This window comes from Streptopelia decaocto (genome assembly GCF_964273445.1).
Source record: "Streptopelia decaocto genome assembly, chromosome: Z".
NCBI lineage: Eukaryota > Metazoa > Chordata > Aves > Columbiformes > Columbidae > Streptopelia > Streptopelia decaocto.
In genome coordinates, this window is record NC_138657.1 from 73,904,925 (window position 1) to 73,929,706 (window position 24,782).

General features: G+C 39.4%; 1 protein-coding gene across 1 annotated transcript in view; it reads left to right on the forward strand.

Annotated features, from left to right (window-relative positions):
* Positions 1-24,782, forward strand: part of KIAA1328 — a 178,511-nt gene that overhangs the window by 119,163 nt on the left and 34,566 nt on the right. The window contains exons 8-9 of the mRNA XM_082075412.1: positions 2,819-2,914; positions 21,254-21,438. Coding sequence (XP_081931538.1) covers positions 2,819-2,914; positions 21,254-21,438 — 281 coding nt within the window. The remainder of the gene's footprint in view (positions 1-2,818; positions 2,915-21,253; positions 21,439-24,782) is intronic.

The following is a 24,782-nucleotide window of genomic DNA, read 5'->3' on the forward strand; positions in this document are numbered from 1 at the left end:
TAAAATAAGATAGGCAAGACCTGTGGCACAAATTCTCTCTGACAGTGATTTAGAAGAGAGGAGACTTTTTACTATATTAGTATATACTGTTGGGAAACAGCATGAGGAAAACAGTATGTGGTAGAAAGAAAGGCAAATAAAAGCAGTGCTGAAAGACTAAGTAGGAAAAGAGGAGCAGTAGAAGAAAATGAGAGGTTGATCTTAGTGCAAGCCCTTCAAGGAATTCAGACATTTGGCAAGAGAGCAGTGTGACTGTGGATGACACAGAGTTGGCATTTACCTTTCTTTCCTTGGAGAGGTCAGTTTTGAAGTCTTGCACCTTACTGGGTAGGGACTGTAAGAAGTGTCTTTTACAGAAAAGATGGAGATGATTTTATATATATATATATGGAATATATATATACACTTTATATATATAATATGTATTTTTATATATATACTATATCATATATATTAAAAATATAAAAAATATATATATTTAAAATAAATAAATAAATAAATAAATAAATAAATAAATAAATATGGAAAGGGAAGGGAGCTCTGTGTACCAATTGCTTTCCAGTGATGTTTGTGGAAGGGAGACTGGGACTCAATACATGCTTGAACTAGAAGAAGAAAAAGGCAATAAGTATAGAAATGTGGGATGTGGCTTGAAAGGCCCATGAGCTTGTTGCAGAGGGTAATACCTTCCTGAAAATCTAAATGGAGTCTCTGGGAAAGAGGGAAAAACTGGTTTATTAGTATCACATTACTGAGTGGAGAGGAACAGGGAAAGAAAGTGAGCTAAAGCAAGTTGAATTACCCAATGTACCTCACTTGAGTACTAGCATTTCATCATTTGGGAAGGGAGAGCAATGGGCAAAAATCTAGCAGTCTTTTAGAAGAAGCAATAAGAGGGTTTCACAAGGATGCTTACTTCGATACTGTTTTAATATGGCAACTGCTGACAGCATCCCATGAGAGTCTGCGTTACATGACCCACTTCCCACATTCACGTATTATAACCACCATGAACGAATAAATCACTTTCTCTTCTTAATCCCAGCCCCCTGGTTACTTTTAAAACTCTGAAAGAGTCTACAATAATTTAGGTGGTCTGTTGTTTGTTGTCTTGGCTTGTGGCTTACATTGAAAATTATGTGTTTATATGACTTTATAGGACTTTAAAAATGCCTGTCTTAAAGGCAATCACAATTGTGTGTCTTGAAAATGACTGAGGTCACAAACAAAGGATTATGACTTCAGGTGAGAATTAAGTAGGAACAGATGGATTCTTAATCATCAAATACTTTAATTCTATGCATGCATCTCTCTGATGAAAAACAAGTAGAATGTGAAGGACATAACAGACTGAGTCTTTGGTGATTTTGTTTCTAATGGGTATTTTTCAGCATTTGAGGCATCATAATCCCAGGAAAAAATGAACCTTAAATAATGATGTGCTTGTTAATGCCATTATGCCTACTTTAGCCATTTTTTTTCCTAGAAAAAAAATGTCACGGTTCACAGAGCTCTAGTTATCTAAAAGAATTCTGTGAAATAAAATAATGTATGATCAATGTGAGGGCCCAGTATTTTTGTGGACTCTTTTCTGAGATGCAGGTGAAAGCACATTTGCCATATTCTCTGTAAGAAAAGCAACTAGGATATAGTGTGCTTGCTCTTAAAAAATATTCAGTCTCTTTAGAATTAAGTGTTTGATATTTACAGATAAATCTCTTAGGAATCATAGTTCTGTTTCAGTTCTAGGTATGTAATTCACTTTTGCACTTGATAACAGGGTAATTTTGTATACTACAAGCAATAAAAATTTGTTTAGCTAAGCTCAAATACCCTTCGTTTCATTGTCAGGAGGCTCTAACCTAGTTCGTCTCTTAACATCATGACAGTTTAAACAAAAACAATACAACAAAAATCCATTTCCAGATAGTGTTTATTTTTGTCTTTCCTTCTGCTTGAGTGGAGTGCTGGTTAAGGTCCATTCTGAGCTGCTGAAAGTATTGACATTGAATGACAAGTAAAAGGTCTGACCATTTGTAATTATTGGCTATTAACTCTTCTGCTCTTTTAGCGAAAGTATGAATTGATCCTTTTTTTGTCCATGCTGCATCATAGCTGCATTTCAATTTCGCACTTTTCCCTATTTAGTGTTAAGTGAGCATAGTACTCTCAGTTTGCAGTTTTTCTCTGTGAAACAGTTGCTCAGCTGTCAAAAATGCCGTGTGTGCAGGTAAAGGGACCAGTTCTGTGACTCCTCCTGGTGCCAGCCACACCAGAACACACTAATACAGGTAAATCCTGAAAACAGGAATTTTATTCATATGAAAAGGGAGAAGTATCTCTATTATTGGCTTTTCTACCTTCATTTGAGAAGAAGGAGGAGTAATCTGTTAAAAATAGGGCATCATCTGTGGGTCTACAGCTTCAGGAGATGCAACCATCTCACACAAATTATGTGTTTTATACAGTTTATGGATGGTGCCTTAGGGCTCTGGTGCTGCTGGAGCTGTAACCTGAGTGCAACGGGGATGTTTGTTATTGGACACTGACCATTTTCTTAAGGGACCAGGTCCTTGGAAATCAGTGAATGAAATTTTCTAATCTTTTAATAAATCAAAACCCTTAGAAGCAAAGGCACTGGACATAAGTCAGCCTTCCAATACAAAAGTATATTTGAAAGCGTGAAAACAGTTGTGAAAGCTTCTACATTTAACGTGATTAAGTGCCCCGTTTGGAGACACACAACTCACCTTTTTGTGGTAATATCCTGATATGATGATTTGACCAGCTGCAAAACCAGCTAACTCTGCTTTTTCAGATTTAGAGGCCACGTGCCTGGTTCAGAAGACGTGCCCATTGATGAAGCACCTGGAGAAGTTGCTCTGATGATGAACGGCAACAGCATGGGGCTAAGGTAATTTCTTTCTTCACTTCTAAGTACTTCACAGTGTCAGTATATCTTCTTGACAGTGTGCTGTTGGCTGCTCAGTGTATTTGTTCATGTGTTTGTTTCAGATTAAGAGCTTTTTTCTGCAGGAAAGGTAAATTCATTGGCTGTTGCATTTTATGAGTCAACTCAATGGTTATGCTGACCTGTCAAGGTCTAGGGGTTGACTTTCTGTAGAGATCTCAGGTTTTGTGTGTCATCTCTTAAGGACACTAGCTAGCCTAGTGCAAAATGAGTTTTCACAAAATCTTGGGGTTTATTCTTTATTCTAGGTAGTGCTTGTTATCTTTTCAATTAAGATCATCTCTTCACTCTTCAGACCTGATGTAAAAAATATGTTATCCTTTAACTCCCAGATATAAATGATCTTTTACAATTGGTGACAGTTACTTGTTTTTTAAGCAATGCTGTGTTGCACCCCTGCTTCAGTATGATCAAAACAAACTACCACTGAAATAACTGGAAGCAGAGTTAAGCAAGTATTCAGCTCTTTATCTCAGTTTTGCATGCTATTTAAAACTTTAATCAATACATTATTGTGTATTCTCTCTGTCCCGCCCTGTCACATTTCCTGTTACCACTGGAAGAAGATTCAGGCTTATTAGAAAAGCAACAAATAACAACTGTGGCTTTACAGGGTTTTTCTCCCTTTCTCAAGATGTAACAACTTCTTGTTCTGTGCTTTAACTGTATGTGTCCTTTTGACCCAAGTATCCCCTCTTTGGTAGACAAGACGAGCAGCTGCTCTTTGAATGGGCCCTTCTTAGTGGCAACAGAAGACTTTAAAATAATAATCTTTTCTCTCCATTATGAGAATACTGGAAGAATTTATTTATAAAGTAAGGGTCCAATACTTTCATTTATTTATTTTTCTTTAACCTCAAGTGAAACAGATTTCATTTAATTTTTCTGAGATCCATTTTCATTGAAAAGGGGTAAGAGTTCTTTCTCCAGAACAACAGAAGTTACATATTTCTTTGGAATGCTTCATTGCTTAACCAGGTGTTTGGCTGCTGTGAGCTACTGGCATATCCTTATTGTATTCTGATGCTTTTTTGGTCTCATTTTCACACAGACTGAAGTGATCAAAGTGTGATCTTTGTAAGAAAATAGATTGAGAGTCATTGTATGTTTAAGATGCGCTAGCACTAAGCCCCTTGGAGGAAAAATGCAACCTAGAACATCTGTAGCGGTGTTTGGCAAGAGTCTACCAAAAACCTGCAAAAATCTACATAGCCTAGGAGGGAAAATGAGGAAAACCTGTGCCATTAACAAAATGAGAGTTCCAGATTTCAAAAGGTTCCCCGCCCGCTCTTCATTCCCCTGGTTTAATTTACTGTAATTTTTCAAAGTTAGTGTGTGTTCGTGCAGTCTCAAGTTGCCATGCCAGCTGGTTCCAAAGTTTGGCAGCAAAACACTTGGAAGTTTTTCTTCCTATCTGCCATCTTCCATTTTGCAAAGGTTACCAGATGAATGGTCCCTAAATAATTTACTCTAATGTAGGGCTGAAAGAGGCTACAGAAGACAAGTCCATTTGTCTCTTTTATGCATTTGAATATGTAAGTGATGTTTTCTTCAATATCGAGGAGGAGCGTGCAAGTGTGTGGCTATAGCTTAGAAAGGAGGAAGAACTGCTAGGAATATATCCTTTCTTTTAACAGTGTTTTTTTCCTTTTTTTTGGGGAGGTGTGTTTGTTGTGTTGTTATTTTCTTTTTAATTGACCTGCCAAACAGTTTGTATTACAGCTGATACTATCGGAACCCTAGTGGAGAACAAACCCACTCTGACTTCCAGTTCATACATGAGAACTCCTCTAGCAAACCTCACGCCATGAAACGTGATTTTAGTCTTCAAATAAGCAAAACTTAGCTTAAAAACATCCTGGTATTTTAAAGGAAATTGTGGAAGTCCTTTAAAATACTAAATTTGCTGAAGTGAGATATTGCGGTTTAGAAGTAAAATAAATAATATAATCAAGAACTGAAAAACATAGTTTTTTTTATAATTAACAGCTCATTTTGAGTTAATTATCTACAATTACGAAAATCTAATTGCAATTTATTCTCTACTATCTGTGGGAAGAATCGTAGGCAAGGGAATGTGCATCAGTGCCAGGCATAAATGCTATAGGATGGGTACAAATAATAGAGGAGCCCTTAATGAAAAACAAAAAGCAAATAGGAGCGTGCAGCTGTGCCAGGCCATTGAAAGGTAATTGTAGTCAGAAATGAGATATGTACTTTAAAAGGCATCTTGTCATCTCCTGTAGGGATTAATTTTTTCCCTCCTTGAAAAAGGAAAACAAGATTCCACGAGCAAATACAGCACAGAGCTTGATTTCTGAATCAGACATTGGTCACAGTCTGTAAAAAGGCAAACTTTCATCTCGGGGACTGCCACAAGCTAGAGACAAATTTTCTAATAGATGCCTGTTTTTTTTCCTCTTCTAAATGTGCCATTATGTTTTTTTTTCATTATCAAAGTCAGCAAGCATTGTCCATCTCAGCCTCTTTGGATGTTCCTGGTGTGAATTTGCAGGGTTGAATTTGTCATTTCCCTACTGGATGTCTTGAGGAGCAATTGGGAAGAAAAGCGTCTTTGTCTCTTTGCCTGCTTGCAGCTGGTCTGTCGTGTGGGACCTGAAGAGTCTTCAGATGCAGGATCTCCAGTTCTCTAAGGTGCAGCAGTCAGAGCAGGTTTTATTGAGGATGGTTTTCAGTAGCTTGGAGTGCTCCTAAGTGAGCCCACAGCCAATTTTCAGCTATGGAGACAGTAACTTGTACAATTAATGGCAAGTTGTCTGTATAATTCCAAGTCTGCCCCAGTGTGCAAGATGCTTTAAAATATTCAAAATAAAAACATAACCTGATGCATTTGTTTAGCATAAAACAGCCTTTTACAAAGCGCTTTCCATCTCCCAGGCGCAGATGCTTGGTACATGCTCAAGTACCCACTCCATGTGTATTCAGCAGGATCAATACACCAGCACCTGCTTTTGTGTGTGCTCCTGATGTCTGCATCTGGGAGAGGAATTTTAAAACAATCCACTCTTCTCTCTTATTTAATCTTAACTTCGGATCTGAATGTCATGGTAGTGAGGCCTATTTAATAGCACCAACTAGAGAAGATAAGGTTTGCTACTTTGCAAGTACCCCTCCCCAGAGTTGTGCTATGTGCCTAAATCTTAACATACAAGGTTCCCTGATTTTCTGATTCCTCGGTTTCCTGTATAGTTTTGCCAGTACAGCTTTCTGCTGCCTTCTCTCTAACATGTGTCTTTTTCTCAGATTTCACACAATGCTGCCACTGCACCTCTGCACTGACCTGTGCAAAATGTTATAAATAGGAATTGTTGGTTACAGCAGCTATCAGATGGGTTTACAGTTATCTGCAGGCACCCTCTCAGTGTATGCTGCCTGGTTAAAGCATTTCTTTACCGGAGTAGTAAAGATTTGCAGGTGGAATTTGCCACCTTTAATTTCATTGAAGGCTTTTTATATTTGAGTGCTTCATTCTATGTTACTGGTGTGTATGTTTTCCAGTTTGTATTTTTAGTTAGTTGAAAATATCAAACACAGAATTCAGCAGTATTTTCCCCCTATTTGAATGCTCATTGCTATGGTGATAGTTCCAGGAGGGAATACTGTCAGGGGTCTTTTAAAAGATTTTTATGTTTATGGTGTAACTATTTTTATTGTCTTGTGAGAGAAGGTGACAATTATCTCTTGCTCCTTGTTTAATGCTTTGTTATGAACTCGATTTTTTTGTGGCTTGTTAGACATGCAGGCATCTTTCTATGGTGATGTGCACGCATACTTCTGTGGGTTTTTTCTAAATATTCAATGCAATTAACTAGACGTACAGAGGAACACAGACTCACAGCTCCCCCTGCTGTCACAGGCATATTCAGGTTTGTTCACACAGTTCCCCCCTCCAAGTAATTTTAAAATAAAATAACAAATACACGCAATCACACTGTTCTTCCACCTCTGACCTGACTCGCGCTGGCCTCATTATTCCCATTTTTGGCAGGAACCGGTATTTAAAAATTGATGGCAATAGTAGCACCCATTATTTTTTTTTCCTATTTGAAGTTTTGTTGTCAGTTCTTTTTTGTGTCAGTCTGTGTCACCTCCTGTTACTCTTGTCCTGAGCCTCTGGAGGAGAAACCATCACCAGTGCCACAACTGGCTCATTCTCCAAGACCTCCCAGGCTTCACTTCATCTATGAATTGTCCTTGGTCTCTTGAGGTGCATGTGTGTACTACTTGGACAACTTTTAGGAATGTATCCAATACAGTTTGTTGGGATTTTTTTTCATCTATTTGCTGTTTTGGCAGATTGGCACATTAAATTGGGCTGAAATCAACCGTGCTTGCAAATGGCCCATAAAATCTGTGTATCTGGAAGCTTCTTACACACCTTTTCAGTGCTCCTTTTAACGCCCATCTTATACTTTCTTGTTTCAGATAATTCTATATTGACGTTTGTATCGTTTTTAGATAGGATATTTGTGGATCGAACACTTGTTTGGCTGGTAAGAAAAGTGCTTGCAGATCTGCCAGTAGTGCAGATGCTGAATTAGGTGCAGATATGAGTTTTTCTTTCTCTCGTGGCATTGTCTGGCTATATATAGGCACAGCATCCCTTCAACAGATGGCTGCTGGAGCCTGTTGTGACGTAACGAGAGAGTATAGTCGGAGTTACATATCTGTTTTTGGTTCATTAATGTGCAGACTCTGAAGGTATTTTGTTTTCATGTGCAGAGTGAAGGCTTTTATTCTGATGTTGTTGCTAAAAGCTTATTGCCGAATGGGGAGTGAGTGGCAATATTTTACATACACATGCATGTTTTTAATTTATTTTTTTTAAGGTAGGCAGTGATCCTTATCGGACTGGGGAGCGAGGAGTTCATTTCTGCTGACCTGATTGCTTAACTAATCTCATTTTCGGGTTTACTTTCAACTGCAGCAGGGTTTTGAAGCTGCCTGTCGTACATTTACCTGAATTATGCTGATTCTGGTCTCATGACCACGTGTGCTGCACACAGCAGTATTGCATCATTTCCATTACAATCCCAAGTAACCTTGAGCAGGAGGCTTACTGACAGACCTGAGGTGTAAGATGTAAGTAGGAGATACCATAAGTAGTTTCTGTAGGTAGATGGAGCTAACCTGTAGGTGAGCTCTTCAAAAAGCACAGGAACTCTGGTATTAGAAACACCACTAAACATAGGATGGCAATCACAGAATCACAGAATGTCAGGGATTGGAAGGGACCTCAAAAGCTCATCCAGTCCAATCCCCCTGCCGGAGCAGGAACACCCAGATGAGGTCACACAGGAAGGTGGCCAGGCAGGTCAGTTAAAATAGGCTTGCCATAACTCCAGTGCTTTGGTAGTCTCATAAAACTTGCATTTCCTGCCAGTCATCTGCATGGGTATAGTTCTGTAATATCACATATCAGAACTGAAAATGCTCAGAGATTTTTTTTCTTTGGGTTGAAATATTTAAAATTTATGCGTCTCCTGAAGGAGTTTGTTCATTGCCAACACTTGCAGACAGCGAGAGACATTTTTGCAAGTCATTTGCATATGCCTTCTTTACAGAAAAATGTAGACACTGTTAGTTTACTGCCTGAATCGAATTTCGAAAGCTGAATTCTATTTTTATGAACTAGAGTGGAATACTTTTTCAGTCGTATCATTTTGTTACTTTTTATTTTTGTATGTAGTCTTGTATGAAGAAAAAATGATGTTCAATCTAGATATTCGCATGTCCCAGAAATCTGTGAGTTCAGAAAGTTACGAAAAAAATCTTATAAAACAAAATGTTCTGGAAGGTAGTTTTAAATTAGGAGATTTTAAACCCACGCGCACAACTTGCACACCATTTAAAAGCTTATATCAGAACTGATGGGGCAGGACTAAGAACAAAAGCTATTGGTATTACAAAGTTAAGCAAGAAATGCTCTGTACCCTGCTGTTCTGGCCGTGATTACAGCTGCTCGAAGCTAAAACCCACTCCCCCACCCCTCTTGTGACCTTGGCTGCACTTCAGCACACAGAGAATTGAAGCAAAAGGCAAACTCCAGTAAATATTAGATTCTGCCACTTGCAGATATACAGACTACATATAAAGATAACGGCACACGTGCTCTCGCTCGCTTCCCAGCTCTCACTTTCTGTGGAGTGGACTTTGTGTATTTGCCACTGAATTATTCTGACATAAAACTTTCCAGACCGCACTGGTGTGTTGAGCTGAACTCTGTGGCTTTGCATGGGTGCCGAGGCTTTGCAGAACTACCCATTACATTTATAACAGTGCTAATTTTTGAGAGCCACGCAGAGAAAATTTCAGATTCAGCCCAGCTGATTTGTTTCTCACACTGCTCCTGCGGTGAAGAGGATTGATTTTTGTGTTTCTTTTGATATTTGGCTTCCTTTCCTCTGGTACTCAGTGCTTCAGGCCTTAATCCTTTAACCTTGAATCTGAGCATCAAGGCTTCAGGAGGGATCAGGCCTTTTGATGGAGGGAGAACTTCTTTTGTTGTACCAAATGGTTGGGAGTGGTATAAGGCAAGACAGGTCTCCAGACAGTATATATTTCTCTGTTGTGTTAAAAGACTATAAACAGAGGGTGGGTTTAGTGGGGATTATAGATAATCTAGGGGAAGGTGGGGTGTCAGAAGCAATGGGAAAGAGTTAATGACTTTTTCTTTAAGATTTCACCAGTAACCAGTCTATCATGACAGATGTGTACTGGGTTGCCAAATGCTATAGTCTGATTTGGGTAACGGTTCAAAGCTCAGCATGTCATGGAAATGGCAGCGTGGTCCCCGATGGAGCAGGGGAGAAAAGGCTTTTCAGCTTCTCAAAGGGCAGTATTTGTGGAAACAGATGCTTGCCTGCCCTACCCAGCATAAAGAACAGTTCTGCGGGCAGCCGGGAGAGTTCGTACTGCTGGATTTTTATAGGATCATTAATTATATGTTATAAGGCAGCTAAGCATGGCATTCCTAACTCGATGAATACCATTATGAATGGCCTTTTCATACTCTTCATCTCATTATATTAAATGCATGTGACCTGAAGTTTAGCTAAAGTTATTGTTCAGGTTAACTTTCATTTAGTGGTTGCCCTAATTTTAGAAACAGTATGATCTTTAGATTTTATGGAGAGACAGGTTTTTTAATGCATGTTTTTGCAGCATTATTTTACATAATTTCTTCTGGAACTAGGTAGGAACCTCTGCAAGGTGGCAGGGAAGGGATTTAGTCAGTCCTTGATTTGCCTGGAGATTTCTATATCCACGTCCCTGGATGACAACATCCAGTTACACGGATTTGGCTATCATCTCTCTGCCAATAACTCTTAAACCCTCTGCTCTGTTCCGTCTAGTCTTGCATATCTGTCTGCCTCCCTGACACATAAGCCTGGTTGTTTCGCCTTCAGATCATTCCTAATCTGGCCAAAACAGAACTCCTTACTTTTTCTTCCGAACCTCTCTTCACTTCTGATTTTGATAACGCCACATCCTCCCTGTCACTCAGACTCATAACCTCGGGGTCACTCTCCTTCTCCACACACATCTGGGCTGCTGACAGATACTGCAGCTTCCTTCTCCTTGGCAGCAAAAACCTACCTTCAGTGTGTCCACAGTTAAACACCACCCCTTGCTCTAGTCCTTCCTTTTGCACCTTGACTACTGTAAAGTCTTTTTCGCTCAACATTCATTCCCCTCATTCAAAATAACTTTTGCAAATGGGCATCTTGGCTGCTTTTTCAGATCTTGACACTGTTGCTTCTCTGAAATGCTCCTTCAAAGACCACTTGTCTACTGCATCAGTCTACAGGGCTCTGCAGAAATTCACAAAGATGCTTCTTTTTTATTTTATCTGCCACCTTCTCTTCCTTACTCCTTCATTTACGTGAGACTTAATGTTGTTTTGGGTGTTGCGTGAACATCCAGCCACTTGCTCCGACCATGTTCCTTAACTCTTTCTGACTTTTGCTGCCACTGAGTGACATCATGGTGACTCCTGCCTCCATCTGTCTGTTGTGACTACATCTTTCCTTTATCATGTTGTATGTCTTTGAGATGTCTTTAGAGTTCACCCTTTTTTTCAGAGGTATTTTACAGATTTTCAGAGTGCTTTTTTTCCTTCCCACCCCCAATCCTAATTTGATGAGTTTCAAACTCATCCATCTCTTTCCACTGACCATTAGGATGGTCTCTGCCCAGTAAATCCACCTAAAATCTAAATCATACTCAAAATATATCACCAGTGACCTAGGGAGAGAAGTATTGTAACTCACCTGTAGTGACAAATCATCAGCTCTTAGGTGTAGAAAAGTTTACATATATCTTCTACCACACAGAAGAGTTTCAAACAAAACAATATGCAAGTATAATGTCTTCAGTCTTCTGTCAATCATGCCAGATTTCACCACGTGTGTAATACATGCCTTTCTGTCTGATCGATGTGTAGTTAATCCTTTTTCCTTTTTAACTTTGTACTGCTTTAATCTCCATCTACATCTTGCATCCTTTTTGACATGTCTCTGAGAGATGGGCTAAATTTATGTACTGGCTGTAGACTCAGCAGGACCAAAGTGGTTTCACAACACAAATAATGAAAACCCCTAAACCCACACACCGTTTCAGAGCGGCCCTGGTGGCAACAGCTCTGGGTGGATGTTTCCAAATAGGCTATAACAAACTTGTGCAAAGGCAGGCTTCCAAGACCAAAGCTTGATAGCAGTAGCCTTACGATGGCAAGATATGCCCATATGCGGGCTAACAAAAGTACAGGGTGTATTTGTCATGTTCAGTTTCTACGGGCAGGGAACTGGCAGCCCAGGGTCTGGGCAGAGCCCATGGCTTCACTGCATACAACCTCATGCCAGGATCTCTTTTCCCTTCTTTCCTTCCCTGGTACTGGACATCAGAGTGTGCCTCACTGATAATGTGCCTCTTTGTGAACCAATAGTTTCTGTCTGGTTTCAGTTCTATTATGGCTCTTTATTTCCTGAATATAAGAGTACAAAAAATGTTAAATCTGTTCCGTGAACATCCTGGTTGCGTCAATATTCACTAGCGCTGTCACATTCACATAAAATCCGTGCACTGAACAGAAATCTTTATTGTGTTGTTTTTGTGGGGCCCAGACTGTGGTTTTTAGAGTAGTATGTCATCAGTTAGGCATCTAAGACTGTATTGTACTCTCAATATATACCCTGTTTTTCAGTCAGTAGCCATCACTCTCTATGAAATACTTAACTTCAGTAGATTCAAGACAACTGAAGTGGCTAGAAGTGTTATTTTAAACCTTTATGAATAGCTACCTTGTCAAGTCTACATCTGTTGAGCATGGTAATCCAGTAATCTGCGTAAATTCCAAAGTCTAACTTCTCTATTTACTTCTTTTTTTGGTCTATAGGATTTTTTTAAAGCAGATCAATAAACAATCTCAGTGTTTTCATTTTAGTAAGCAATATAATATAGATGAGTACTGGTGTAGTAGTAAATCATTAATATACTCCTTAATCATAGAGTGACCATGTCCAACAGATGTGATTTATTAATGGAAAAAGGCAGATGTGGTGTACAAATGCATCAGGAGGGGTGTTTCCAACAGAAGTGGGATAGTGTATGACACCATTTGAAAAGACCTACTGTGAGAGCATTTGGGATGCCATGTATATTTATAGTTGCAGAACTGGCTATATTCTAATATGTCGGTTTTGATCAATGTACAAACTGAGCATCAAGAACCCCATCAGGGTTGTATCTGACATGGGAGGGGCACTGTGGTGCATGGAGACATGTTGGTGTCATGTTAGAGCTGTACCTTGTAGCTGGATGGAGCCTGTGCCAACAGGCTGACCCTCTGATGGCTTTGTGGAATAAGGAAAGCATTACAGTCTCCAGATTCATCAGTCCCAGGAATTATAAGACTTCGACACTATAAGACTTCTATAACTCTAAAACTCAATAGTAATCTGTGCTTAAAAAGCTTGATTCAATCACCATGTGATACAGATAAAGATGATCAGAAAAAGAGGGCAGAATTTTTGTCGAAAAAGATGGGTCCTGTAAGGTTGCTCCCATGTTGTTTTCAGTGATAATGGTTACTAATCGTTAGAGAAATCAGAATCAAGGACAGCAGCCCCAGAAGAACAAGAAAAACATCCAGTCATGTTTATTATAGAATTTGATACACGTATGAAAGGCTTTCTGTGCAATGTGTTCCCTGATACGAGGGGAGCTGTCAGTGACCCAGAAGGTCACTATAGGATTCTTAGGAGTAAGTGTATTTGTCTGGGTTAGTGCTGATTGATTTTCATTGCTATCAGTGTGAGAAGTTTTTAACTTTGTTCTTTCATTTCCTCACTTAGAAACCAGGAACAATCATTTATCATGCCAGTATCCTGAGTATTGAAAGTTTTCATCTATCAAGTGCAAATTTGTCAATGAACAGAAGCAACTGTAGATGTTATGTCTTTTATAACTCCTCTGTCCACAAATAGGCACTACAGGATCCTCCAAAACTCTTGTTTTCTTGCATATGTAACTCTTCATAATAGGTACACACATGATGCAGTCTTAAATATCTGTTGCTTTAATTAGGCATCCCTTCTAAGTGCCTTGTTAGTAGGGCACACTGGAAAACCTGAGTACCTACTTTCCAACTATTGTTGTGTCCCTCCTTTGCTATATCATCACTTATCCTTAGCAAATAATTGTTCTGTGATGCCATCCATGGTTAGAAAAAGGCTTTTGCAGTTGCTGCTCATTTACTGAAAGCTCCTGTTACCAACACCTATCAACCTGTCTGGAAACTTCTGTGGAGGAGTGATTGCTATGTACCAATAGTCTTAGTGAAGGAAAACATAAGGACACTTGCACAAGCAGGTGATTACGTGCACACCCAGACCCATCTCTGCAGCAAGAGCTCAGCCTCAGCCTGTTTTGTAAAGTCTTTGTCCTGGGTGAGCCAAGTTGAGAAGGGACAATGCATTGTTCTTCTACGCCTTTATCACAACCAAATTGCAATCTAATTTGGGGGATGTTTGTTCAGGAGATAGCTTGCATATGGCATTTCCATGGGCACCTTGTGAATGGGGCTGGCTCTCAGCCAGACAGTAGTGCGGCTGGATAAGGCGCTAAGACAGGCATTCACTTTGCTGAAGAGCATGTGATTCTCCTTCTGAAGGAGAGAGTGACGTGGCTTGATCTACTGGAGAAGTTTGGATTTAGTTCAAAAACTTTGTCCTAAACAGGCTTTCGCATCATTGCTTATGGTACTTTCACTGGTGACAGCTAGGCAGGCTTTTCAGATATACAGATGCTGTTTTGAAGGATTGTTTTTATACCTATGACTTGACATTTACATGACTTTCTTTTGTGAAGGCTGACAGCACTGCTTGCTGGGAACGACAGCTGCTCTGCTCTGCTCTATAAGAAAGGCCAAACACACAATCACAGCATTTTGTCCTGCTAAAGCTTTGCCACTGTGTTTTCTGTGGCCATTTCTCTGTGACTGTCTGAAAGCCTTTATGCTGGAATTTTCTTTGGATTCAGAAGAGAAGAGAGAAAAGTAATCAGAGCTCATTTTGCTGTTTATTAGGAGAATGAAGATATGTGGGAAAGGCTCTGTTAGGGAGTTGAAATATAGCTAACAAAGCAGAATGAGGACAGGGCTTCAAAGGGGAGGCATTAATATAATTTTAGGTGAAATTTAGCTCAGTACTTGCTACAAATGGACCTCTAACTGTGTATATTAAGTGAAGTCCTGACTTCATTGAAGATAAAGGCAGTATTCTGATTGATTCAATGAGGTCAGGGTGTCACCTATGGCTAGTATGATCTAATAGGTCATTGCTAATTAAGAGCCTATGTGTATCAGTTCTTGCTGGTGGAATTAAATATCTGAGCACCAGTTACTGGGGGAATGGGGAACAAACTGGTCTTTGAAAGACTGGTATGGAGAAGCTGTGCTATGGATTAATGTACCCAGGTACAGCTTCATATATGAAAAAGTTTTTGGTGTAGTTGCTGATATAAATCCTCTGAGATGAGAGAAACTGAAACCAAATATGATAGATCCAAGAGAGTTGTTTCAACAGAAAAAACAAGAACAAAAAACCAAACCCAAACAAAACACACACACACAAACCCCAAACCAAACCAACCAACCAACCAAAAAACTAACACAAAACCAAACAAAAACCCCCAGAGAATCCTGATATAACCAAAGGCATTACTGGATTCCACGATGTTGAGACTGAAGAGGACTCTAAAAGGTGAAAGCTCTGCATCACTTCTCAGCACTGTACTGTGTGCACACTGTTTTCTGTGATCAAAAATCCTTTGATTACAAGCAATTTGATAATATAAAATGGCTGCTGAGGTGTTCCCCTACCTGTTCCTGCCTTCCTGCCTCTTGCCTAGAAAAATATGTGAGAAAGGAAATAGACTTGGTTCCAAAGATCATGGGCCTGTTGGAGAGGTGGAACACTTCTCCCCTGGGGACAGCTGGGGTTGTTCAGCCTGGAGAAGAGAAGGCTCCAGGGAGAACTTATGTGGCCTTTCAGTACTTAAAAGGGGCCTGTAAGAAAGATGGGGACAGACTTTTTAGGAGGGCCTGTAGCGATAGGACAAAGGGCAATGGTTTTAAACTAAAGGAGGGGAGATTCAGGCTGGACATGAGGAAAGAATTTTTTACTCTGAGGGTGGTGACACAGTGGCCCAGGTTGCCCAGAGAGGTGGTTGATGCCCCATCCCTGGAGACATCCCAGGCCAGGCTGGATGGGGCTCTGAGCAACCTGATCTAGTTGCAGATGTCCCTGCTCATGGCAGGGGGGTTGGACTGGATGAGCTTTGAGGGTCCCTTCAACCCAAACTGTTCTATGATTCTGTGATCTCAAAACTATAAATGAACATGGTCTCTAGAAAGAAAAGCAGCTGTTTCTTATTAACATGCACTGGATCCCAGCAGTGTCATTAACATGCTGATGCATCTCACATAAGCCTCAAACTGCCAAGTTTCATAATTGGGCCACAATATCTCACTTTAGGCTTGAATATGGCCTTCAAGGTCTGTAGCATTTAGAACAGTATATTTTTCCTCCTTTTTAAAGTAGGGGAAAAACGTTAAGCTTAGATTTTTTTCGAGCACACTATGTTTCGTATTATAGGCTTTAGATTTGTAACTGTGTGTTTTTAAGGTTGTGGATCCGCTGATGTGAGAAGGTTGGTTTTGTGGTGAGTAGCACAAGGGTGTTCAGGGACGAGATTGCCCTGAAGTTCATGCTGTTGTTCTCCTGTTCACCTGCAACACTCTTACCCCTCTTCCAGCTCTACTCAGCCATCCTGTGGTGTTGGAAACCCTACACAAAGCACTTTCCCATGTGTTGCTTCTCTGGTGGCTTTTATATCTTGACATGGTTCTCCCAGCTCCATTGGAAAGAACAGACAGGATGTGTCCATTTAGAACAGGACTCTAGGTTGCAGACGGTGATGTACTGAGGAGGGATATAAGCTCTGCCTCTGTTGTCAGGTTTTTCCTTGTGATTATCTCTAAGCAGACATCCATGGTATACGCACTAATTTCAAGGGTCTCCTTTTTTCGGTGAGTTGAGTGTTCGGGAGTTCGTTCCAGTTCTCTTCCACCTCAGTTGACCTGCTTGCTGTCCAGGGGCTAAGCTTCTTTACTGCATCAGTTTATCATCTTCTTTGCCTTGTGGATTAGGGTAATCACACTGCCCTACCTGACATGTTGGGGAAAAAAGAAAATCTGAGGCACTTTATAGTTGTGGAAGTAGGGGCTTACAGAGATTAACACAGTACACTTGAGAAGACAGAAAATATTGGGTTGTTCAGGAGTACAATGTTATTGCTGCTTAGATTCACTTGTCCAAAGTCTACAGTCCTTTTCTTCCCACGAATGTGTTTTTATTTGCTATGGAGGCAAGCAACTTCCCAAGCAGTCCAACTTTGGAACCGGTGATTTTCAAAGGTGTTGTTTGATAACTTGGTTTAAACTGCCCTGAATTCAGACCCCTTCTGAAAAGAAAGTCCTGTGGTGTATTGACAGCTTCATCTTTGTTCCAGCACTTGTGTTTCTGCTGCTTCAGAGCTGACTCTGGAAACTGCCATGGCTGAAAACTATCCCAGCTGAAGGGTGGGGGGAAAGCAATTTTCAGCCTGTTTGTCAAACTGCTTCTGAAATGGCAATACAGGTTCCAGCTACAAAAACGTATTGCTTGGGTTGTCTACTTATTACCAGTTTTGCATCATTAAGTGTTATGCATTCTTGGCCTGATATAATTGCAGCAGATTGCACACATGAACTGTTAATTATTTTATTTTTAAAACAGAAATTGCAGAACAGGAAAATAACATTCCAACATGTTTGCTTTTGGAGCTAACCTACCACGGCAATCTGTTACTTTGATAATGGTTAAACTCGCAAGCCCTTGCCTCAACAGGGTGCAGCAGGGTACCATTAAGACAGCCATCTGTTGAACATATATACTGGAGTCATGAATTGCCTCGTATTTTGGGTTTCTGGCTACTTATTATGTAGTCGCGTTCCCTGGCTGCCACTGATCTGCACTGAAAAATGCACAGAAAGATCAGAGTTCAGTGCAAGGTGAGTATCCCAATTTGGGATTGATGACTGGGAACCCATCAGATGAACTCTACATATAGAGCGGAGAAGAGATGGAAACCTCGTGGGTGTCCACATCCTGGTAGTAAACGCTACTCTATGGCAAGAGTCTTTGCTGCTTGAGTTGCTTAGTGATTCAATAGATCTGTAAAACTCCATTTGCAGACCAAGGCTCCCATTATGTTGGATTGATTCATCAAGATGAGCAGCTAAACCAAGTTAAATTCTATCAGAGTTTTCCTGCATTAATTTAAAAATGAATTTAGTTGGCTCTAAATGGACATTTGTTTTAGTATCTTGAAGAACTGACTTTTCCCTATTAAAGCAGAATAATGTATCTATATGGTGCCCTAACTTGAACAGTACATAAAGATTAGTAAATAAGACCCCATTAAAAATACTTATAATGTAAGTAACATGGGTCCCAATAGCCTTTCTAATGTCCATTAATGCTTATTCTGAGGATCAGAGCTCATTTTACTGAGCCATTTAGTCAAACCGTGTGATTATTTAGAAAGTTAATTCATGCATACTAAAATCTAGCTTAAGTAATGCAGAGGGTAGGAGGTAAAACTCTATGGAGACGATAGTCCTTTTTGTTATTTAATGATCAGCCATAATTAACTTGCAAATTTGAAATAATTAGAACAAATTAAAGGTATTTAACTTTGCCTCCCTAAAGAAAAATTCAAATTGCACCAAATGCAGCTTTAAATTATTCAAGTCTCAGAGGTCTGTGCTGGGTTTTTTTACAATGCCTTTTCTATGATGAGAATACCAATCTGCTTTTTGTCAGAAAGCATCCTATCAAGTAATTGTTCTTTATGTCTAATAAATGACAGCTATTCTTCTTTGTAAAAGTATTTCAGTCTCCGAAGACTACATCAGCATTTCCATGGCATTTTAATTCAATAAAACAAAAGGTTAATGTTTTTCTACTTTTTAAGGAATGCAAATACTAGCAGTATTCAATGGGTCCTGAATGACATTTAAAATTTGCCATTCATGCTCAGCAGGGATATCGCGATATGAAGCACAGACGAAATGGAAAAAAGGTGTGTTTTCCTTTGTTTGTGTTATACTTCGATATTCATAAGGAGGCAGCAGGGCTGAGACTCACTTTCCTGGCAATGCTACTCTACAACTCCTGCCTTAGTATGTAGGTTAGGTAGGTTAATAAGGCCTTTATTTAGACAGTCTTCTTTGTTGTGCAGTTTCAGGGAGTAGCATGGAAATTCATCGTATATTGCGGTGCCCTGCAGGAAGTTCTACTAACCATGCTGCATTTGAGTGATATGATGCGTTGCGGGATTTGAAAAGAGGCAAAGGACCTGATTTGTCACTTAATCTCTCTAGCTGTACATAACTCATCCATTTGGACCATATGTTAGTTTCAAATTTTCCAGGTTGCGATAGTCACAGCATTCATTTTACTAATTATTCTGTAGGTGAATGAGTAACCGTGTTCTGAAATATATATATATATATATGTATATATATATATATATGGGGTTTTTTTACTTATGATTTCTTCGTCTAATTTTGGTATGTTGTTAATTATTCGATTTTTGTATCTCTCTGCATTATCCTTTTCCCTCCTTGATCTGCACACCTCTCAGATTAAGTGTTTGTCGTTTTAAGTTTTGACTCTCCTTAGTTGAGCAAAAGTTTAGTGTGAGCTAAAGAACCAGGCTCTAATTAATTGTTTAGTGAGCTATATATACAAATACACTTGCTTTTGTTATTTCCTCATAAATTAGCTTCTGCAGCTTCTTCTTGGTGTATGTTTCTGTTTGAATTGCCTCTGACATAGCATTATTTAAACGGGAACTTGGTATTCTAGAGGTAACTGCACCATGTAGAAGGGGTATTACAGAGAACTAGCAGAGTGATCGTCTCCTCGTCTACAAGCCAAAGGTCACTGTCTTCACAGAAGATCTGTAGGTTGTAATTAAACGTACTTCAAAACCTCAGAAAGCATCCAAATAATGACAACTTTGATGTTTATAATTGCTGTTAATCATCCAAGTACAGGCAAATGGAATATCAAGTCCTGTATTATCAGAGAAATCTGGTCAAGTATTACACCTTTAAGCCTCTTTAAACAGCTATTAGGGCCTAAACCCACCTCTTGCTGTACAATGGGTTGCAAGAATTAGTAGGTTAAAAATTTCATATCATTCAAATAAGATACTAATTTAGTCCACCATAAATTTTAATAACGCTTTGCAATATTGTTAGTGGCCACAGTTTGAAGCCCTAAAGTAAACGGAGGTTATTCAGAGAAGTTTTTTCCAACACTTCAGCCAGTTATTATAGGTCATAAGCCATTATATAATATTCTGCATTAATAATACAGGAGTAATACTAATTGTCCAACAGACGCAGTGGGCCCTATTAAACAATGGCTTATACAGCACATTGATTTGAAACTTTTAATTTAGCTATCACTTGCTGATGGGAACATCAAATATCTGCTTTTTGCTCAGATGTACAATAACTTCAGTAGAGTAAGCTTTTAGGTAAAAGATTCTTGTGAATCAGTGTCCACAAAGCTGTGTCCCAAATAATACAAACTCAGTGCTGATCTTAGGGTTGCTCATGTAAAATGGTGCTTGTACAGGAAAACAAATTTTATAATCTTCTGTTAATTTGGGAAAGCTATATGTCACCCCCATGCTTTCAAGTACAGCAGTATAATCTTGGAATGCATTGTATTCCTTCATGTGCATAATCCAAAGATTTTTTCATGCTTTTAATTACTTTTTTGTAACGATGATGGGGCTAATGGGAATCCTCATTTAAAGCAGTAGTTGTTGCCCAGAGAGCTGTATTTGCAAGAGGTAGGTTGTCTTTACTGAGAGAAAGATGGGTCTCCACGACCTCCTGTCTGCCCAAAATGTTTTGCTCTACGTCGTGAAATTTGCATCCTGGTGCTATTGATGCATTATTTCTGGTCCTGTGCAGAAGTTCATCTTGAACCATACTGATTCGGGTTAGCTTTCTTTTTTCTTACTCTAACCAAGCTGCTGCACTTAGTGCACCAGATATTCTCACACCAGTTTGCTCATGCATTCTCTGTCCTGCTTAGAAGTTACTCTGTTCATTCATCTCACTTTTTGTCTCATCTCTCCTCATCTCTTTCCTTCTTGAGTCGATATATCATCCACTTCTCTTTTGCAAATGATGACTCCAGTTTTCTCCTATTGCGTTCTTCTCTGTTTCTGCTTTATCCTAGCAAAGTGAGCATTTTTTTAAACTACTTTTCCAACCTTGCTCCACTGTACTGGGCAAAGCACTTTCCATTTCTTCATCCCACTTGTCCTGTCCTAACCACTCAGGAAATCCAGGACTTTATGCATGAGGGAATGTGTCAAATACTACAAAACTTGAAATATAATTGTCAGAGTGCTGCCAGCTGCAGATAACCAAAGACTCCTGCTAAAGTAGGTTAGTAACTCTTCGATCTTTAGGCATCCTGCTTTCAGACATTGCAAATGAATTCAGCAAGAGCTCAACTGGCACCATGACAGTTACACTTCTGGAGAGTGAAAGCCGGGGACAGGGCTGGGTGCATGTTAAAAGGGCTGAATGCGTCACATAATGGCATGATCTTTCTTTCCTCCCAGTGTACCCATGTTGAAATGTGAAGATTATTTTCCAAGGACACCTCGAGTAAGCAAAACCTCAAGAACACCAGGGAGCAGTGGTGGGAGCAGTTCAGGGAAGAAAATGGCCGGTTTTGGTGCAAACATGGAAGACGGGCGAAGCCTTCTGATGCAAACCAAGAGGGAAGGCACCAAATCAAGGAAAGGTAAGGGGGAGCATACTGTATTGCAGGGCCATGAGTGTGCTAATGGCATTTAGAAATTGTGTATATGTGTTCAAGAGTGTATCAGTAAAATGTATAATTAGAAGGAGAGTATTGCAAGTTACTTAAACTAAGAAAAAGTAGCTACATTTAAAGTAATAAAAAGCTTAGAAAGCCTTGTAAATAAAAAGTGATCTTCTTGGTTAGTGTTCCTGATGGAAGGGAAAAAAATTAGACCTTTAGTCTCAAAAAGCTACTTCAACAATTCTTTTTGCTTTCCCAGCAAGCAGAGAATAAGTGCAGTGGGGCTTGCTCTTGAAATGTAATCTTCTTCACATTCGTTTCCTCCCCAAGTAATGGCTCCACCATCGTAACCTGATATTTTGCCACACAGGGATGTCTGTACAGCTAGAATCTATCCTGCTCTTAGCTTAGTACCTCCATTTAAGGGGCAGAGAAGCCATCTTTCTTAGCAAGAGAAAGGATTGGGAACAAAAGCAGCTTGGATGTTTCACTGTTGAGCCTTGAACATAATCCTTGGTTCAATTATGAGCTAGCTTTTTTTTTTTTATTTTAGCTTGTCAGCCAGTTTGCCATATATGTCAGCATAAAAATAAAGAAAATGGCAAAATGAGAAGAAATGTGGTGCAGTTCTCAAAGGAACAAATAACTTGTGTTATTGGTTAAGACCGTACCAACATTAAAAAGCAGTCCCTGTGAAGAAACTTTCAAAAGGGTATCATCAGCCTGGACCCAAACAGTGTCTGAGGTTAATCTCTTCCAAGGCACAGCTACAAAAGTTGGAAGCCTGTAAAGGGCTTGTGTCCAAAAAAATCAATTTCTAATTTGAAACAAAATCATTTTTGACTAACAGGGGTTCAAGACCCATTACTTTTGCTGTATAGTCTGCTGACATTTCACACTTTCTGTTGTGCACAATGAATCCTAATAGTCATTTTATAACATTGCTACACCAATCAATTTAAGCAAGAGAAAGCCGTTACAATTCTGCAAAGTTTCAGGGGCAATTTTCACTGATGGTTTTCTTTTATATTTTTTTCAGCTATCATTATTTTTTTCTTCTCTTTTCCTCTTCCTTCTCCCCCCTCTTTCTCAATACTGTAGTGATGAAATTGAGATTTTTCACAGTTAGATGATGGGTTTTGTTCCTTGGATAGGGATAGTCCTCAAAAAGTAATTTATTTTCCGTAGATTCGGGGGAAAAAAATCCAACCTAGCCTCTCCTTCGTTCATTCATTTCATTTTTAGTACGTAGAAGTTACAAGCTGCACCTGGCTATTATATGTAGCAACTGAGCTGCACCTATGCTGATTTAGTGACTGTAATGGTCAGCATAATCTCTGAAGATAGTGAGTATCTTTTGCAAACGCTTACTGGGATTGCTGGCTTTGAAGATTTAGAGCTGCATGGCAAAATTTAACTTATAAACATTGGCACTCGCTGTGATACCAGATAAAGTTCAGAGAAATGCTTTCAAGCTGTGGAACAATCTCAGGTCTATTACTGATCTGAACGGCTTGTTTATCACAAGGCAAATTACCTAGCACTAATCACTGAAGTTGAAGTCTTCTGTATTTAGTACCTTTTTAATTGGCTTCCCTCTGTTATATGTTTGGACTCCTTTAACAAGCATACACACATACTTCTAAAGTGTTTTTTTCCATCTTTGGGGATCACCAGGGCACAACATCAAGTTCCTTAATTCTAGTTAGCTCTGGACTTAGCTTTGTCTGTCCTTGCTCCTGCTGGATCTTCCCATCCGTTGCTGACCTGGTATTTCTGCTTCAGAATTTATTTTTTTTTTTTTTTTTTTTTTGTTAGGAAGCGATTATGTAGCATCTCACAAAAATAAAACGGTGGATACTAACGCTGTTTTCTGTGGTGAATTCTATAAAAATGTGGTATTTGCTTTACTGTGTCAGAGCGCTGAGCCGGCAAGCCTGGAGGTCTGTCTTGGACAGTGGTCAGTACCTGCTGTGTCAACAGAAAGTCATCCCACTACTGCAGCACTTTTAGCTGAGCTCTAGCTAAGCCACACTGTGTGGGGAAGAGGAATTAAGTCAACATGGTGACATCTAGAAACATGAAACTTGATATTATTTAGCCATGTACCTTAGGGTGGCCTTTTGGTCAGAAAACAGCATTGCTGGATACTCTGTACAGAAACGTGTCTGCTGAAAACTTCTTGGCAGGCAGATATTAACATATTGCTGCGAAGGTTTATTTTTCTCATCCTTGATCTGTCTTGTCCGTTCATATTGTAAACTCTTCAGGATGGAGATGTCTCCAGGCACACCTTATTGCAGTGCTAGCGCTGACCTGGGCCTTTGGGTTCTCTGTATAATCTCCTTGTACCACTGGGAACGGTGGGTGTATGTGGGGGACTGAGCAACAGTGTCCCTCCAAGCAACAGGGGCAGTTGCACCAGATTTTGATGTTGTTGGTGTTGTCTTCTTCAACTACCTTTGTTTTCTTAGAATTTTGTGGTTTTTTTGTTTTTGTTTTTTGTTTTGTTTTGTTTTTTTGAGAAGATAAAATGTTTAATCAGGAATGTTGGAAGGCTTTAGTGCCTGCAGGACTGCTCACTTACTCTGAGTTCAGTGAGTCTGGAAAATGCGATTTTTGTAATAAACCCACTTTCCCTTCCTCCCTGCAGATGTTTAGCAATGGGAAGAAGAGCATTGTTAACCTGGTCCTCTCACCTCGTAGAGTGAAAGGGGCATTTCTCTCTTTCCAGGGTAGAAGCTTACAAGATCAGCTTAAGCAATCAGCTTTTATTCTTCCTTTGATGCTTTTTGTCTCCTATTTCTGTTTGCTCTTTAATTTTTATTCCTTTGCTTTAGCAGGTGTTTGTGTCTTGTAGACAAACTTTTTTAGTTTTACCAGCAAAACTTTAAGCAGACAAAGCAATCCTCAAGTCTTAGATCTTTTCAGCAGTAAATTGTTTTTATTGGTGTCACCAGCAGCTGTGTCTATTTGTACTAAAATCTAACAGCTTGTCTAGTTAAAAAGCACTGGAGTAGTGTTTCTCATCCTTTCTGCCCTGGAAAAAATTTGCTTTTGGGCTGGGAAACTAAACTAGATTCTATCCATTACATTCTGCAATATTGGACACTTCTCTACATCTCTGTTTAAAGTCTTCCTCTTTACCACCTTCCTGAAATATCTCTGCATTGATACAAGGAAAGAATTATTTTTCCCTCTGTATCTGGTTGGGGGGAATAGCATCAGCATTATATTGTATAGCATGGATAGCTTTCTTTCCATATATAAAAGAAAAAGCTAGAGAAGGAAAATTATGTTAGGTCATAGAATCTGTAGTTTTC